The 19,108-nt window shown below is 45.0% G+C and overlaps 1 protein-coding gene across 4 annotated transcripts; it reads right to left on the bottom strand.

Moving 5' to 3' along the window:
• Positions 1-1,048: 1,048 nt before the first annotated feature.
• Positions 1,049-16,432, bottom strand: nsd2 (nuclear receptor binding SET domain protein 2). 4 transcript variants are annotated; one of them, XM_070979733.1, is made up of 23 exons: positions 16,314-16,432; positions 14,175-14,812; positions 13,499-13,667; positions 13,238-13,404; positions 12,334-12,762; positions 11,669-11,888; positions 11,062-11,124; positions 10,693-10,802; positions 10,445-10,553; positions 10,201-10,316; positions 9,870-9,959; positions 9,473-9,599; positions 9,132-9,332; positions 8,441-8,620; positions 7,007-7,163; positions 6,662-6,864; positions 6,272-6,375; positions 5,870-6,139; positions 5,472-5,588; positions 5,010-5,151; positions 4,749-4,855; positions 4,277-4,475; positions 1,049-3,663 (listed from the first exon to the last, which is right to left on the bottom strand). In XM_070979733.1, exons 2-23 carry the CDS (start codon positions 14,781-14,783, stop codon positions 3,356-3,358), a joined length of 4,197 nt encoding a protein of 1,398 aa, XP_070835834.1. In that variant the 5' UTR covers positions 14,784-14,812; positions 16,314-16,432; the 3' UTR covers positions 1,049-3,355. The 4 variants fall into 4 exon arrangements, with proteins under 4 accessions (XP_070835834.1, XP_070835835.1, XP_070835836.1 ...); XM_070979734.1 differs by lacking the exon at positions 16,314-16,432 and adding an exon at positions 15,038-15,400; XM_070979735.1 differs by lacking the exon at positions 16,314-16,432 and adding an exon at positions 14,985-15,062.
• Positions 16,433-19,108: the final 2,676 nt, after the last annotated feature.

Below are 19,108 nucleotides of genomic sequence, written 5' to 3'. Positions count from 1 at the left end.
AACACGAGCCATGCTTGGTGAAATTTCCTCTCTGCTTTTAACCCATCCTGGTCCGTCCTTCCTCTGCAGCAGACCAGGGGCGGTGGGCTGCCATCCGACTGGCACCCAGGGACCGTTTCTTTTTTGTCACCATTTTTTAAGAGGGGTGTTTCATTTTTATGGAGGAGAACACGCAGACTCCACACAGAAAGGCCCCTTTCCTCTGGAGATAAGGGCAGCAGGCACCGAAGGCACGGTGGAACCCGGGATTGAATCGAACCTGAGACCTTCTAGCTGTGAGGCGACAGTGTTGCCACTGTGCCACCGTGCCACCAATGGACCTTTAAAGTTTTTTAGCCATGAAGCAGCTGTTAATGCTTAATGATTCTGCACGACCATTTTCTACAACTACTCAGGCGTAGCTAAAGGTTTTCCCTCAATCATCCAATAGCCTCCTAATCACTGCTTATTGATATTTTTTTATATGAATTACGATCTTAATCTGAATCACCAGAATAAGACATCAATAAGTGCTTTATAATAACTAATGAAGAGCCGATGTGTCACTAACGTATGCTAACAAGCAGCCAGTTAATGTGAGCATTTGTACTTTTATAAGAAGTGTGATCAAAAACATGATTCAATCGATTATTGAAATAGTTGCTGATTATTTTTCAGTTTATCATTTCGGTTGGATTAAACCTTAAAAAATTTCCACAAAAAGTGAAAATAGAAGTTTTAGCCTTTAAAAAAATACTTTGAGCAACTTTGTTAAAAATCTGTAAAAGTTCATTTTGAGGCTAAAATTCAAGTTTTTTTTTTTTTTGGTTGAGGTTGATTTGAAGGGGCAGTGTGCTGGATTTGGAGCCACCTAGTGGGAAGTTTACAAACTGCAACCAACTGAACCCCCCCTCCTCTTCAAGGCTGGAATCATGGCGGACTCCTCCCTCTGTACACATTAAAGGGCTCAGTCTAAAGTGTGAAAACAGTTTTTTTTGTCCTCCACAGAGGACCTTTAAAGTGACATTAAAGGTTTGAACATGCCGACAGGTGAACACGGGAGCAGACAGCTGATGCATGTTTGGTCACTTTTTATTGCATGATTCAACAGACGTGAGATCCTGCACAAAGTGTTTCAGCACTGCATTAAGAAAAAAATAAAAACAAACCAAAAACATACAACGTCAGAGAAATTGTATGATATTTACAATAGATGCATCACTATTAGCACTTATACAGTATGTACACATTAGTCTCTGGTTTACTAGGACAGTAGTTACAGAACGAACCCCTACGCACACGTTACGCTTCAGCTCTACAGGAGTTACAGTGCTTACAAAACGACTGACTACATTCACTCAAACACAAGGTTAGGATACACACAAAGTCGAAAATACTCGCACGAGACTCGCTGCACCTCTGGACATGTCGCATTCACGCGCCCTGGGAAAACTGAAAACACAAAGAAAAAAAAAAGGTGCAGTTCTAAAAATGGCCTCCTGTCGCGTCTGAACATCTCAAATCTGCTTTTAGGAGAAGTTTTTGAAAAAGCTTTAAGATAAAACGTCTGAAACGAGCCGCCAACATCCGAGAGGCGGACAACGATCGCTGAGGCGAAGAACGTATAAACCAAAGCTCCAACTACGGTGGCCACTGCAGGACATGTCAGAGTGTTTGTAAACCTCGGCTCCACTTTCAGACCAGCTGAACTTCAGGCTGATCGTATCGTGAAGGTCCGCGTGGAGACTTTAAAGGGACGTTCCTCTAAAATCCAAACCACGGCCTTCAGTGTCGTTAAACTCAGCATCGGCTGCAGCTGAAGTTCCTTCAACGTCAGGACTTCAACTCGAGTTTGACGGTTAATACTGAAAGTCTGCACCATAATCTACGACCACTTCAATCTGCTGTTAATCTTCAGTGTTTCATTTGGTATTTAAATGTCAGATTACACTGAAAAACGTTTGGCTTCAATCATTAACTGCTGAATCAAAACAGTTCTCGATCATGTTTTCATGAATGGTGATTTGACTGATCACCATTGATTTAACTGATTCAATCTCTAATCAATGTCGTGTTTTTCAGTTTGTTTCTTTGTTTTCTCAGCTGTGATCTTGACTTGATGACACTTCTGGTATTCAGACAGCATCAGCATCACGCTGTCGACTCGAGCTGAGGCTGAAGCAGCTCATGACCTGAGCGCGCCGGGCCGAGCATCACATGTCCTTCAGTGGCCACCGTACTCCAGCTTCCTTGTAATGCTTCACGTCGAGTACAAGTACAAAAGATTCACCAGAATCGCAGTTACAAGGTGTCAGCCAGCGCGCCGTTAGCCCCCGTATAGAGTACGAAACGACGAGCAGGATGCAGTTTTGAGACTAAAAACGTCCTGAGGATCAAATATTCGATCAGCACGGTGTGTATATTTATACATAAAAACCTGTGTACCTCAGACTCCGGATACTTCAGTGGAAAATAAACAGCACCATAAGGTCAGGACTCAAAGCTCGACTCGGAAAAACAAATGTGCGCCTTCATCTGAGGTGTGGCGTCGAGCGTTAAAGACCTGTGAAGCTCTCCATAGTGTTCTCACTGAGACGGCAGTTTAATACTCTGTGCGCTCCCTCCGCCGCGCTCTGGACAGGCAGGTAGATAAACGGTTTGTGGTGCCATCGTTCAGCATGTCGGAAAGAAAGGATCAAATCTAAACTGAGCTAAAACAAAACAACAGGCTGGAAAATATCAACAACAGTCTACAGTTAAATGCAACCTATGGCTACCAAATGGAAGTAAAGAGGTCATGTGAGGCCTATCCATAGTGTCCTGGTGGTCGATATTAAATCTGGAATATATACACTATATATAAAAATAAAAACAATCCATTTGGCAACCTGTTCCATGTCTTGCACTGTTCCAGTAATCATAATTTTGGTCTTTGATATACACATATATAGATATAGCTATAAAACTCTGCTGTTCAAGGTCGTCCGTGCTGAGCGAAGGGGGTCGCTGAAATTCAAGTTAGCAGACGGCGGCGCTCAGTTCGACTTGCGGCTGTTTCAGTCTTTCGATCAAATCAAACGATGGAAACGGAGAGAGCGAGGAAAGGAAAGGTAAAGAAGGCAGTGTGGTCGGTGGAGGGACGTTTCCCGACCTGCGCTCGCTCTGCTGCTTTGTGCTTTGCCACAGGTGTGTCGCCTCAGTGCAGGCAGGTGAAAACGAACCTGAAAATGCTGGAAGGTGAGAAGCGGAGCGTGAGGGATCAGCGGCTTTCCCTGATGATGACGATGTACAGTGTGTTGGTTCTGGAGATCCTGACCACGTCGTTGTCTGGGGGTCTAATTTGGTCTTGTGGCTCTCTGAGGGGTCAAAGGTCACTTTAGGCCTCCGCTGCTTTCCTCTTTGAGCCCTTAGTTTTGGCCTCGGTTCCGTCTGCCTTCCTGGAGCCTTTGGGAGGACGGCCGACGGCGGCGGCTGTCGCGCTCATCTCGGAGTCAACGTTCTGATCCTGGTGCTCCGCTCCCTCCAGCTCGTCGTGCTCCAGACAGCACAGCTGCCCCGTGGGAGGCCAGGGGCGCAGCGCCCCCTCCTGGTGAGCCTTGCAGAAGGAGTTGGGGCAGAGCTGACAGAAGGCCTCCGAGTTCTTCCCACAGACGTCACAGTGGTGCCAGGGACAGTCCCAGCGGCCTGCAGGGGGACGAGCCACAGGGACACAAAGTTTAGAACACAGCTGATCTCAGAGACAGACACTGGAGACACAAAGCTGCGAGGAGACGCTCAGCCTTCCAGTCACACTTATCCAAGGAGGGAGGAATCGAGGGGCTCGGTGTCAAAACCCCTCATCAAAGGAGAAGGAGAAGGAGGAGGAGGAGGAGGAGGAGGAGGAGGAGGAGGAGGAGGAGGAGGAGGAGGAGGAGGTCTACGGCACCACTCACCCCCAAACCTACAACACTGCCCTGGCCTCACCCCCCAGCCGTGATGAGCCGTTCGTCAACGAGTCGATTTTAATGAGTCCACTCCCGTCTGAGAGCTGATGTACAGTTTATAAATCAATACCAGGAGTAAGAGGAAAATCCTACAAAACGTAAATAAAATGTTACGTTTTTTTGTGTTTTTATTGTAAAACTATTGTATTCTGGAAATAAGACTGAGTGAAATTATACTGAATAACTGAGGTGATTTTTGAGCACACACACATAAACGTGGCTCAGTTTTAAAGGTTTTGATTTAGTGGTCAGCGTGTGTGTGTGCGCGCGCTCCATGCTCATGCTAACGATCGTGTGCTTCAGGCGTGTCTTACCAAACGGCCTCTTGGTGAGGTTCAGGCAGGACAGGTGATAAGCTTTGGTGCAGGTCTTCTTGTCACAGAGCACCAGCTGTCCTCCGTCCCCGCAGCGGAAACACTCGTCCTCAGATTTCTTCTTTCCTTCGGATTTCCTCTTCTTATACTTCCTCTTCAACCTTTTCCCTTTTTGCTCGGCTGCCTGGCCGTTTGAGTTCTGTGATGAGACATGTTTGATCAGTGCTGGGGGGGATTTGTAAGAGTCACACATCCTTCAACTATTAGATCACTGACTAAGAGTTTTCCCTCAATAACCTGCTAATAACTGCACCTGAACATGACGCGATCCACAGAAATAAAAACATCCAGCCACCAAAGAGCACCCAGACATCAATGTTCCAGAAACAGTACCGTCGACATAACTGATGTTTTTGTAGTGATTCAGGTCACTTATCCCATCATGACACGACCCTGCAGGTGTGACGCTCACCTTAGGACGGTCACCCAGAAAACCACTGCAGTTGGGAGCTCCACAGCGACAGACGGTCTTCTCGTTCCCGAGGCAATCCAGGTTGTAATTAAAGGTCAGCTCAGTCCCTGCAAGTTAAAGAACAGGAAAAACCAACTCCATGAGCGGGCGGGACCTGGATGAAAAGATCAACTGTCATCTCTTCTTCTTCGTGGGTTATAAATGTGATCACTCTTCAGACACGTGAGAGGAATCTGCGGACAAAGCTCCCATCAGCCTCACCTACTGGGATGTCACAGACGGCGAACAGGCCGACCCGCGTGTCGCCGTTCACCGTCCACTTCTGCGTCTCACAGTTGGGCTGACAGCTGTGGTTCATGAAGCGAGAGTAGTTTCCCTTCGGACCGGCGTCGATGATCCGGTCCTTAAAAAGACAAAGAAAGTGAGCGATTTGTTGCATCTTCCTCCAGAGTAACTTTCTCATCATCATCATCATCATCATATACATCATTAGCTCGATCAGATCCATTTGCAGGACTCCGCAGGCTGACCTGTGTCTGCGGCTGTGTTTTGTAGTACTGACTACTGTAATGTTACAGTTGCCTGTACTGCAACATTCCCAATGCAGTACCATTGTGTTTATGTCGCTCCCAGCGGAAAAGGCGAAGGCGCTGCCGCTGAGGACAGAGCGCCCGGTCACACTGCGGAGCTGAAAGTGCTGCCGGCCTGCGGCTCGGCACTGACCTTGTCGATGGTGAGCATGTAGAAGTCGGTGATGTTGTTTTCCTGGGCGTACTTGATCCTCGCCCTGCACTCCTCCTCGTCTATCAGCTCTCCGATGTACTCGTTCACGAACTCGCCCTGAGTGAGAAACGTCACATCAGACCAGAAACGTCTGGATGCTAGAGATGTGACGAGCTGATAGGCAGGATTTCCAACCGTCCAGTACTTTTTCTTTTTAAACGGACAAATATTGGCTACAGCGCCTACAATAAACTGTTCCCTCCACACTTTTACAGTACTTATGGGATTCATAGAGGCTGTTTTGACACTGGTCAAAGTGAAACGTGTCGTGTACATCAGCGACACATCGACTGGTCCCATTAAAAGCTGTCTTATAGTGGGAGAGCTGGTGTCCTCACCTTCTTGATGTCCCGCAGGCAGACCAGGCCCCAGCCCTTGCCGGGCGTCTTGATGATCTTGGTCTCTGGGTAGAGGCGTTTGGTGAAGTCCTGGTTACAGCAGCGCTCCCCGCTGGGACACACCTGAGGGTGGCACTCGTACTGCAGCATGCGGTTCAGGCACTCGGACTCGAACCCGCACGGCCTCTCGTCTGTCGGCTTGCAGTTACACTTGGGGATCTCAGAGATGTCTGCGGTGTAGACCTGAACCTTCCCGAAGGGTTTATTGACCTGAAATGGCGCCATTAATTAAAGATAATGTTTTTAAAGGTATACATTTGGTCTGAAAAGTTAACTGCAGTTCATCATTTATTCTTTCTTTCATAAGTGAGAGAGACAAAAGCAAACAATGAGACTCCAGACCTTGATAAATTTGTATGGGGGTGGTTTCCGGCTGTTCGCTTGCGCCTCCTTGGCCTCTCGTTTAATTTTTATCTCCTTGAATCGAGCTTCAGCCTCCAGCAGAGCTGAGGAGGGAAAACAGTGTCAGGACTCATTACGTTACTTCAGTTTTAATATAGATCTGTTTAGATCAGTGTGCTGCATGTCATACTAAGATTCCTTATGTTAAATATTAAAATTAAGTGGACACAAACTTTCCTCTGTCCCAGCTTTAACTGTGAAGGTAAAAATCAAAGACTCTTTTTCTGTAATTATGTGTAACAGTTGTGCTTTGATGCAGCTTTGGTCATGATTGTGTTCACCTGATGATAAAAAGTGCATAAAATGTGTTTCTAGGAGGTAAATCTTCACCATTTTTGAAGACTTTGCCGATGCCGGTCCTCTGGTGCTTGCTGCCCCTGTCTCCCTCCATGTAGGGAAACACTCGTCCCTGGTGAGTCCAGAAATAGTCCTTGGAGCCAAAGAAAAAGACCGGAAACTCTCCGATCTCATGCCGCAGGTGCTGGATGTTAGTGGGGATGTTTCTGGGGTGGTGGATCTCTGCGGGCCACCACCTGAGGAAATAAAGAGGCAGGAACAGGTCAGAGTTTCTTATTTAGGGTCAATGCTCAATGTGGAACAACGAGAAGCAAACGTTTGGGTGGAATTAGAAAAGACGGGGGTGGGGGGGGGGGGGTGGAGGACAGTTTGTCTCACCTGTACGTTCCCAGTTTGACCCAGATGATGTCCCTGTATTTAGGCTTCTTCCCGGCCCGGCAGTCGTTGCAGAACCAGCTCCCATCAGGCATAGCGATGTTCAGACAGTCGGGGTGAAAAGCTGCTGGACAGGATTCACAGCACAGCAGCTGCCCTCCTGCAACACATCAGACATTAAATTAAGCTGAAAGGCTTTTTAGACGAGCGTGGAACAATTTACACTAATTACAGCTGAGTCATGTGTGCAGCGTGAGAAAAACAAGCTCAGTGAAACGAGTCCAGATCGCAGCCCGAAAACCTGCCACGTACCCACCCGTCCATCGACCCCCACACACACTGCTGCTGTGTGTGTTTGAGCTGTGAAGCTGAGTGGATACAGGTGGACTGGTGCAGAGACTCAGAGGCATTTCCACAGGACTTTACACTGAAGACCAAACTCTTATTCACAAAGCTAATCACTTCAGATACTGAAAAGTGAAAATTATTCAGCATCAAACTTTTGACTAACTTGCTTTCTGGGTTTCAGTATCATCTGACACAACTTCAGAAAATAACTCCCACACATCTGCAAAACTGGCTGTGATTTCAACTGAAAACTGATGCTCGGGAACTGCTGTAGTTCAGCATTTCCTGATTTGATTTGCGGCATTATGTGTGATGAACAGCTACACACCCTCTCCCCTGCAGCCCCAGTGCAGCTGGCCATGCCAAAATGATTTCCTTATTACCCTTTATAGGCATTAAGGAGATATTAATCAATTTGAGAGCACATGTTACTGCTCTACAAGAACATTTGGAAAATCTACAACCTTTTACTTCACATAATTCTTCCCCTGAGGAGCTATTACATCAAATGAAAGCAGGATCTCCTGCAGTGTTGGATGGCAGAGGTGGGCCACCTCTTCCACTTAGATAAAAACAACAAACTATGAAACAGAACACTGAAATTCAGGGAAACAGAAAATCTAACAAAGCGTACTGTTTTAATTTGCTGCTGTTGTTCTTGCTGCCATGTACAAAGTAAACTGATCACAAGCCAAAGTGCGTCAGGATGCAGGAGGTTTATCACGTCTGCTGTGACCTGAAGCAGCGCAGCTTACATGTGCTTACATGATTCTTGCAATCTTGGGTTGTGTCCTTATGGTTGAATGCACTTATTGTGAGCCGCTTCGGATAAATGCCTCAGCTGAACTGAAGTAATGAACTAAATAACATGTAAACAGGCAGTCATAGAGGAAAACCGCTCATGTTTACCGTTGTTAAATGAGGTTTAGTATAAAACGTGCCGTTCTACAGCTGAAATATGATTCACCCGCACAAAAGATCTTAAAATGATTGTGGTTACACGGCTGGCAGGCAAAGTAAACAAAGAACGATCAAACGTGGCTACTGGTAACTGCCCTCCTTGTTAGTGAGAGAAGCCAAGAGGCAAACCTTTGGAGCAGACGAAGCACCAGCTGACGTTAACGTGGCTGTGGTGGCTGTAGGCCTTCTTGGCGTTGAAGTGGTTGGTGCAGATGATGGTGGAGTTGGTGATCATCTCACTGCCTGCAGCCACGCACAGATCACCGGCGTGGTACGCGACGGGGCAGCGCAGGCAGCGCATCAGCCTACCTACAGTACGGAGAGCGACGGAGACACCAGATTAGACAGATGCCGAAGAACAAGCAACCAAAATACAGAATCAAAGAAACTGAAAAAGAGAACATTTGTGAGTTGAGTTCAAGGCTCTAGAAATGTTATCGCTTGTAACTGTGAGGCTCGAATTAATTTTATAAGGAAAACTAAACATCAGTAACTTCATGACTGGACACTGAACACCATCCGTCTCTACTTGTTCCTTTCCTTTCTTTCTTTAAGCTGTCCAAAGGTCACTGTTCGTGGCTGACAACGATGATGAATTTCCCTTACAGTTATCAAACTGGAGAGCTGACTCAAAAATGTTCTGCCCACACGGCCTTAAATAAAATTCCAGTGAAGTTCAGAGGGCCAGAGATCAACTGAAGTGCAACTGCCTTTACACAATGACGTAAATATGAATATAAGTCATTGACTAAAAGTGGACCGAAATCTAAAGGAATCTCCACGGTGAAAGTGCAGCCTGTGCGGTGCTGCGGACCCTCACCCTTGGTGGACTTGTGCTTGGTGCGGCAGCCGTAGTGGCAGCCCAGGCAGGTGTGGAGCGGACAGCGGAAGCCCTTGTTGTCGAACACGGTGAGGGGGTTGAGGCGGATGCATGCATCGTGGTAAAACTTGCCGCAGTGTGGGACGTGGCAGCGTCGCACTGTGCCCTCCGACTTCTTACAGTTGAAGCATGAGTGAACTCCTGAGAGGAGCAAAAGGGGAGGGGGGTCATTTTTCAGATTCTGAGACATGATTTAAAGGACTAAATTATTCATAGACTGATGAAGAAAAACAGATCCGTGCAGCGAGCGCAGTGCAGCAAGGCGTCACTTCCTTCCTCACCCGTCCTGCACTCCTGACACTGCAGCTTCTCGTCAGGTTTGAATGACAGGCCGAGACAGTGGAGGTGAAACATCCCACAACACTGGCCTTCACAGGGCACCAAGTCCTCACCGGCCTGCTCACACGCCTGCAGGGAAAACACACACGTCAAAACGTACGCAGAGACGCAGACATTTCAGTCATCAGAGTGTAAATAAATAAAGAATGAAATGCAAACCAGAAGTGGAGCTGTTGACTACAAACATTTAAAACTGAGAATACGTATACAAGTTCCCACAGTGATTACACAGGGATGGAGATGTGAGTGATTCCACATGTGTGTTAACTGAAGCCACTTGTGTGAAGGAGCCTTTTCACAAGAAATGTCTCACACTGACGTAAAGGTGGACGGACGTACCTGGCAGACAAACTCTTTTTTCCGTTCGCCTTTCTTTGTCCCGTCCAAGCTGTCGCTCGGAGAATCAGGACGTCCTTCGCTCCCAGAGCCCTGCAGCAGACAACATGCGGTGAACTTTATTCTGCAGCTGCACATTCACACCGTCAGCAACACGATTTACAATCACCTGAAGTAAAGTCCATTTGCTTCCAACACACCTGAGTGATGAAGGAGGCAAAGTCGAAACTGCCTTGTGTAATTATTTAGCCACATCAACTTCAAAGTAATTAAATCTGTTAAAGGTTCTCAGGTTTACTAGTAGATCTCAGACTGATGAGTTATTCCCTCTGACCTCGGGATCAGGACACGGGGAGGACCGACTCTTCTTTGCCTTGGAGGGGGTGGCCTGGTTCTCTCCATCCTGCTTTCTTTTCCTCCTACGCTTTGGCTTCTCTGCATCTTGGTCATCTGTGAAAAGAAACAATGACAGGTAGGTACTGTGGAGCCACTGCGAAACAGGCAGGACGTGGAGCTGAGAGCGAGGCGGCGGAGCCGAGCAAGAGGTTTCTTCAACACAGATTAACAAGATGGTTTACCAGCGAGGACAGCTGGTGACTTTTTTAGCCGCTTCTTGATTTCTTTCACATCTTTGTCGGTTTTCTTTCTTCTTCTCTGCTTTTTGTCTGTTCCCTCTGAGGTGGAGGCCTGGGAAAGTTTACAGACGTAATAAAGAAATAAAGAAAAGGAAAGTATTAAAGAGTTTATTAGTTAAAAAACATTGCTTCTTATAAGATGTTATTTATAGTCTCCACAGCGACGTGCACTCCTGGGTCTGAAAACTCACCTGTTTTTCAGCATCTTTGCTTGTTTTACGTCTCTTTTTAGGCTGCTGACCCTTTTCTGCTGCGGCGTCTGTTAGTGGCCTTTTAGAGGTCTTCTTCCACCCCCCCTTGACTAAAAACAAAAGAGGGATAAACACTCTAGTTTGGGTCCGACTTCTGATTTGAATCTGCTGTTAATGGTTAGAACAGGAAATGTTGAAAACACAGAGTTCAAGTAGCCTGATGGTTCATTTAAAAGCTTTCTCCCATCATGCTCTGAGCACCGAACTGGGATGAACTACACGCGAAAGGCCAAAATAAATAATCATTTCTTATTCTCGTAAATTTTGGCTCACTTGAATGAACTAATGTGTGTCTGCCAGCTGACTCACCTGAGGAATCGGCCCTCTGCTCATCAGGAGACTTTTGCTTTCGCCTTCTCTTCACTTTGACATCTACGGCAACAAAAGGCTCTTTTTAAATCAGTTAACAAAGCTAAATGTGTGTGAAAACACCATTTTGCAGATTAACTACAGGTGAGGAACAACTTTTAGTTGAGTTTTTGGAAATTTCCATCTCCAGTTCTTCTATCCAGTACGACTTTAAGCTTTATCTACGCTTCATAAAGAGTGAAGAAATAACCTCCCAGCTGCCATTAAAATCTGATTTTCTGAGCGACTGTCTGTACAAATTGGATTTTGATGTTATGTGATAACATTAAAAAGCAACACGCAACAATGAAACAGCATTTTAGCTCAATTCTCTGTGCTTCTAAGCTTCAAAGCTATCAAGGATTAATGGCTTACTTGGTTTTATAAGTCTCACAACAAAAACTCACCTTCTGTCTACACTCAGGAGGGGAGGTTCTTAAATGTACTGGTTACATTAAGCAATAAACTCCACAATAAACTGACCACTTCACTATGTTATTAGCCACATATGGTAAATTCAACCACAGAGAAATGGCTAATGCTGCCTGTGTTTCAACCTTCAACTGACCTGGAACTGAAACTGGAAGTGAGACTTGTTCCGAAATGTCTTCTGTCGATGAAACCAGCTTTGATTTCCTTTTCTTCACAGGGTCAGAAGTGCTGTCGACTGTGGATTTCTTCCTCCTCCTCACAGTCTTCGCGGGAGACTGAGCCTGCTTGGGTCTCCTCTTTCTCTTCTGAGGTATGATTGATTCAGCTTGTATGTCTGGTGCAGAAGTGGTGGGACCCTACGGAGGGAAAAAACATTCAGAGAAGCAAACAAACTTTGAGGCTGCCAAAATATTACCATTTTAGCTGGGTGGGGTTATAGAAATGTTCATTTCAAACTGCATTGTGTTCGAGAATTTACACCTTTTAGTTGAAATATGCATTAAGTTGTGGGTTAATATGACAGATTGCTATGCTGAGCCCTTCTGTCTGAGGCCTTCTCTTCACAGGTCAGAGATGGTCGGTGACAAGATAAACTACACCTGTTAGTGCCTGGGTTACACTGGGCTGAAAAGCTTTTCCCCCACTTTACTTTCAGTCTGATTTGAGAAGTTACAACTTGTTCTCATACCATTCATACATTTGTCTGCTTTCGAAACCCTCGCAGCGTCTGCACATAAAGAACTAAAACTGACGCAGGACACGTGCCTTCCCCTGGTGATCAGTTTTAGTGAGTATCCTCACCTGTGCGGCCGGCTGCGGGTGACTCATTTCTTTGGAAGAAACTGTGTCATTCAATAGGAAATCGTTTGGATGTGCTTTGTCCCTTTTCTGCCATTCTCCCGTTTTGAGTTTTGTTTTGGGTGCTTGTGTCTTTTTCCCTGCTGAAGTGCTGTCTTGGGAGTGAGGGGTGGCTGTGGGGCCGTTGGCAGGGTCCGCCAGCAGCGAGGGCAGATTTGGGCTAAGCCTAGACTCCATTTCCTGGTCCATCATGTTGCTCTGTTCTGGCCTCAACTTCTCCATAATGTGGGGGTTCAAATGAGGCCCGTTGTCATCGTACAGAAAAGCGAAGTTGGTCATGCGCTCGTCCAGTGACATGCTGACGGCCTCCTTGGCTTGAATGACACCCATGTTCCACTGAGCCTTGAGCTTACGGGGCACAGAGGGAGCCGTCTGCATGGCACAAGGAAAAAATACAACAGTTACACATCACGTTACAAAAGACAACACAGTGGTGGCGTTTAATCTTTGACATGCACCGGGGAACATGTGTCGCAACCAAGAACATGGCATTAAACAAACACTTGTTTGTAAATTGTGGGCAACCCTTAAAAAGACATTACATATATGTTTAGCAGCTTGTCATCGTTCTGTAGTAGAACATTTGGCACATGGCAATATTTCGCGTATAATCAATAGTTAAAGTTGCAGAATACATTCTGTTATTTATGTTTGAAACCAACATTTTAAAATTTGTGTGACTGTTTATCCAGATCGCACTTCTCCAAATGTAATGAAGAGAGTACAAAACATTTTAAGGAGGTGTAATATTTGAATGGGTTTCTGAGTCAAGCCTTTCTTAACAACACACCACATCCTCTACAGGTCAATACACAGCAGCACCACATTGGAGAAGAAGCTAATTTACCTTTTTGTGGATGACGCGGGAGGCTGGCTGTTTGTTGCCCTGGCTGAGCTCCTGGTATTGATCCTCCCCTGTGAAGGACACCATGTTCTTCTCAAAGATGTAACCTCTCTCTGGGGCATCTCCAAAATACTGCACATGGTAAAGGAGGCCCGACCTGCTGTTGGTTACTAAAACAAACAAACAAGATCAAAACATGTCCCATACCCTGGCATACACATAAGCAAAGCAACGCTGATGTAGGTGGAAGTGACTGTGTCTCACCTTTCTGTTTCTGTTTGAAGTGACTGTTGAATTCAGGGTCTGCGGTCACCATGCAAGGCCACCAGGGGTACCCTGACACCTTGGTCCAAACCACATCACCAGCAGAAAAAGAGATGGGCAGAGGGGACTCCTCCACAGCCTCCTGCGTTAACTCCGGAATGAGACCAGGCTGGAGAAGAGAAAGAACAATCAGCTGATCAATAGATAAAAACAGAAACTATTCAAGGTTCTCACACCTTTTCTTTTCCAAAGTCAAGTACTTTCCCCACATACTATATCAGACACATATGCATCACTTATAGACTTTTAGACCTGTACATATTGGCTAATGATTATACAAACATAACACACTGCAGCCACACATTTCGGCTTTTAAGACTTGCAAATTTCCCACACTTTTACGCCTTTGTAGAAATCTTATTTACTTTATATTTAGCATTTATTTCCAAGGTAAGTGAGCAAATATGTGAACGTCATAAACCAATTAAACTTTATACATCTGTTAGTTAACATTCACTGTAACTGCCCACAGGAGGCCAAGTAATGTTCATTCACATTCATATGTATGGTCCTTTTGTCCTAACACCATCTGCCTGGATAAATTGCCACGAGCAACACAAGTTTTAGCTTTAAAAATATCTGTCTTTTTACTTAAAAATGTGAATAAATGCAAAACCTCATCAGCTGCTGCATCAGCATTTGTGTGGTCAAGCGGCTCCACAGGGACGGGGGAGGAACTGAGGTTTGGTTGAGGTTTTGGTTTGTGAGGTCTCCCCCTCCTTTTCTTCGCATCCTGTCTCTTCTCTGATGCAGATATAGTCTCTTCGGTGGTTGTTGCCAAACTGGTCCCATTGGCACCGCATGGCTCAAACAGCGGCTGCTTGACCACCTGGGGTATCGTCACCTTCAGTTCAGGTTCAGCATGAGGAGTGCAGTTGTGCTGATGGGTGCCATTTGTAGCAGGGACTTCAGCACCCTTCGGCATAGGTGGCTCCGGGACACAAAGCTTCGGCAGAGCATCTTGGTCCCCATTCAGCACACGGGAGGTGAGGTCTTTGAGCCTCTCATGGCTGTGGTTGTTATGACTGTGGTCAGCCATCTTCTGAAGGCCACCGTCTTGTAGTGTGGCAGCCAGCTGGGTAGCAGCTTTGTTCATTAGTAGAGCAGGGTCGTTGCTCATGTCCCCCCCACCTTTCCGTACGCTCAGGGACTCTGGTGGCTGCTTCATGCTGATCGGGTTGGCTGGTTCAGGCATCGAAGGCAGGGAGCTACCTTTGCTGTCCATCCCAACTAACCCCCTCCAGGCTCACTGAGCTACAGGACAGAGAACACACAGAAACTTCTTGTTCCACAGGTTCCACCAGAAAACATTCACTATATCATGCAGTAGATGTTTGATGCTCTTGATTATGCAATTTGTAAAACAGCATTCTGGGATATGAATCCTATGAGCTTAACGTTACACATTTTACAAAATGGCACTCACTTGCTCCAGCGGAGCATTAACAGAGAGCTTGGAGGCGACAGAGAAAACTGCACCTGTCACGGAATGTCCTTGCCGCGTACTTTTGGATGATTTATAAGAAAGTCAAGCGTCTCGACAAACCAAGACTCGGAGGCAACAACACCACACTATAGTAAATGAATACTAATGCCTCAATGGATTCCAGACATACGTTAATCACAACTGTGATGTGGACGAGAGCAAGTCAAATCCATTCTCGATTATATCCATGCATACGAACAAAAAACCACTGGGCGGGCGGAAAAGCTCTTACCGCGACAATTTTAAGTTGGCTTTCTCCTAGAAAATGACTAACTTAGCTAGCGGCTAGCTGCAGTCCGTGGCAAAGCGGTATGAAGAAGGCAGGAGGCAGGCTCCACCGCATGCAGCGAATGCCCAATGAGTGGGTGGCTAGCTGTGCCGCGTAACCACCGCATCACCGGCGAGAAAAGCCGCGGAAATGGAAGCAGCTGACAAGTCCGAGTAATGTTAATGGAGTGCGAATAGTTGATGGATTTAAATGCATCACGCTTCAGTTGAAAGCGAACTTGTTACATTGTGGTTTAAGTAAAAGGCAGTCGTTAACGTTGGTTAGCTTTGTTGTAATGTAACGGCAAGGCGACTAGTTAACGTTAAAGTAACGTTAACGCAAGCGTATTTAACAACCGCTCTGTCATTCTTAAGCTATCAAACCTCGCGTTAAAACGTCTGAGTGTCCGACATAAAGTACAAACTTTAGCCAGCAGTTACACTATAATGTCATGCACGAAACTGGGCACCGACTATAATCTGAAGCGGAAGCCACGATGTGGGAATGTCATGGATACCAGCCATGGACAAGCACTTTCCCATACCGTACAACCGCATCTCTGTCATTGCTACAGTCAGCCATTACGCCGCATTCCAGCAAATAGACAAAGCCGCCACCCAAACGCTAAATGCCATTAACGTACAAGCTAACCTACTGGGTTAAAGCTAAAATGCGTGAATTAACGTATGGTGACACGGCTAGACGATTGCCGCAGTGTGTGTAAAATGCTTTGCTTCTGTTTCGGTAATATACTCAATTTGTAGGCGCCATGACAGCTCCTTTCAAAAAGCTAACCGCGCTAGCTAAAGCTAACCAGCGTACCATTGAAACCAAGTCAATCTGCACACTCAACGTTAGCACAGTTAGCTAGCTCACTAGCTAGCAGGTCCTCCCTTGCTAAAATGGATGGTCGGCCCGAACAAGTGTACTTGCAAAAAACTGATGCCGGCAAATATCCTCAGGGTTGACAATAACATGAAAGACCATTTCTTTGTAGTTACCTGTTCAATCTCCTCTCGGTGGTTAAAGGGAGATAATGCCCGCATTCATCCTGTAAAGCGAAGGATTTCATTCAAGACGAATCAAAAGCTTGCGGGAAACTCAAACTCTCCGGCCAACCAGCGCGAAAAATACTCACTTCCGATTGGTCGGGAGCAGAGAGAGGCTCTAACCGGTCCTTTCAAAAAAAAAAAAAAAAAAAAAAAAGAGAGAGAGAGAGAGAAAAAAAAACAACCGTAGGAAGTAGCTGACCCGGCGTCTCCCGAGTGTTTTGACATAACTTTATGACTTTTTCAGTCGTTACGGCTTACAGTGACTATACAAATATTTATTTGTCTCGTACAACAATAATATACACGGTTTGGATCTACTATGTCATCTAACGTATAACGTTTAAGTGCAAATTGTGTTAGAATCGGTCTCTCCTAAACATCGTTCCCGTCGAAAAAGTGATATATGAAAATTAAATAAACATCATGGGAGCATGCCACCTGAGTTTCCCCACGTCAAAGATGTCTCAATTTGATAACACGAGAAAAGGCTGGTGAGCCGATCTTCGAAGGGGAGGGGAGATGGTTCCGATACATGAAGCCATTACAGTCAACCTGCCTCAGTCCAAACAGTCTCATGTTTGGGAAGTTCAGGCAAAAGAGCCCATTAAATCTAGAACATTGTTAAAACAATGTCCACAACTGGTAACTAGTCGTGAGGGTCTATTTTTTAAATTGTACTGTATTCCTTTGAGGTGGCTGGCTATCATCTGATGTATGTATGGCGGTCTTAGACATGGACCCTAATTAAGCCTGAGACCTTCTATTTAGATCAAAGCTTGTAATTAGATTTTACTCTAAGTATCAATGTTAGCTTTGATCCATAGTAAATTCAATGCATATAACCACAGGATGAGCAGAAACACAATGCCCTTATTCAAGCAGAAAAGATGACCCAACATTTAATTTTGATCAAATGTGTGTTGCTCTAGAAATATAAGAAACAGGTTTCAAAGAACACGAAACTGAAAACTTCTAGGTTGTGTCTTATCATGAAAGAGCACAGGCCCCAGAGCCTCTTTGCTCCTCATCGACACCGTAGGCCTACAGTCGATTCTTTAACCTGCAGCACCAACAGAGGACGCTGGGGGGCGTGAAACCGAAGTAATACAAATATCTTCCGGCAAAAGTTTGCCTTTCAAAATAAAAGCCACCATCCTTGATGGAATATTGTGGCGATAAAGGACAGATGATAAGTAATGAGCAAGTGAAAATTGGAATCTTTAAAGATTATATAGTAATTTCCATAAGACATTACGAATATTGTAGCTACAGTTAACACATTGGTTTAATCCTTGACTTGCAGTCATAAGAGCAGGTCTTGTGTTGCAGTGTGTTCCTCATGGTGATGTCCTTTGTGGGTCTTGAGGGTTTTGTTATGATCAGCCTTTGAGGATAACAGTTGAGATTAGGGCTACAGATGGGCTGAGGTTCAACAAAGCAGGAGGGAATTAATTGAGATTAGGTTAAAAAAGGGGAAACCAAAACAGCAACAGCTGCAAATTAGACAATTAAATTAGTGTTTTCAAACTAGAAGCCACAATGAGAAAGACCAGCACATATGCAACAAACCTGAACTTATTGGTCATTCTCATTTATTTGTTGAAGTGGTTGGCATGGAGATCTATTTTTATTTCCAGTTTCTTTATCTATCCCCTATGCAAGCTTTCCAGCAATGCTGGTTCTTGCTCACACTCACATGGTCATGCATTCACACCTGACAGCTGCCCTGTGTCACCACAGTCCTTCGTAGACTACTGAGCAGCTCCACTGCCACTGCTGGGCTTTAGGGTCTTCCTGTGACAATGAGGAAGGGTCTAATCAAGTCTTATCAAACTTTGTCCCAGATAGATTACATTTTTACACCCTGACCCAGCATGTACACTAACCTGGATGGAAAGTGGATTAAATGGAGTATTTATGGTCATCTTTGGGATATGTAATCCACATGGAAATTAAAAAACATGACTGATCTGAAAAGCCTGAAGCCCACAGGAAACGCTATCTATTGCTTTAATTTGACCTAATCATAGGATAACATGTTTGATCAACTGAGAGGTGCTTGACAAGATATAAAGATATAAATTACAAAACAAAAGTAGAGTAAGCACAAGGAAGTTGTCTCCATACTTGTAGTATAGTAGTTTGAGTTTTGTGCGGTTTTGTGCGGTTTTGTGTGTATTTTCTTAGTGAGTTTAATGTATTTTAAGGCCCAAAGAAGAAAGAGCATTCAAACTAGCTTCGGCTATAAATACTGTGGTATATGGCATTGTGCCATATGCTTGTCCCTGAAAAAAATAAACTTTAAATGAATAAATACAACCCTGATTCCAAGTTGAGACACTGTTTAAAACATAGATAAAACAGAACGTGACTAAAATTTGCTAATCCTTTTTGACACATTCTCAAATGAAAACAGTACACAGACAAAATATTTCATGTTTGACCTCATCAGCTATTGGTTTCTGTAACTACCTGCTTATTCTGAATTTGATTCGGCAAAATGTTTCAAACAAGTTGGGACAGGAGCAACAGAAGACTGCAACAGAAGAAACACCTGTTTGGAACATTTGCTTTTAGGTGTCAACATAAATCCATACTGTACTTCTCTTCCACAATTATCAATTTCTAAATTTTAAATTAATCTTACTTTTTAAAGTGGCCTGGACACATCAAATACCCAAATAAACGCCAAGTCGGAAACACGGGGTTTTATTTTATAAATATACCGGAAGTCTTTCCCGCTC

The sequence above is a fragment of the Chaetodon trifascialis genome, chromosome 14 (assembly GCF_039877785.1).
Source record: "Chaetodon trifascialis isolate fChaTrf1 chromosome 14, fChaTrf1.hap1, whole genome shotgun sequence".
NCBI classification, from domain to species: domain Eukaryota; kingdom Metazoa; phylum Chordata; class Actinopteri; order Chaetodontiformes; family Chaetodontidae; genus Chaetodon; species Chaetodon trifascialis.
Note: the sequence above shows the minus strand (reverse complement) of the source record. Positions and strands in the feature narration are given on the sequence as shown.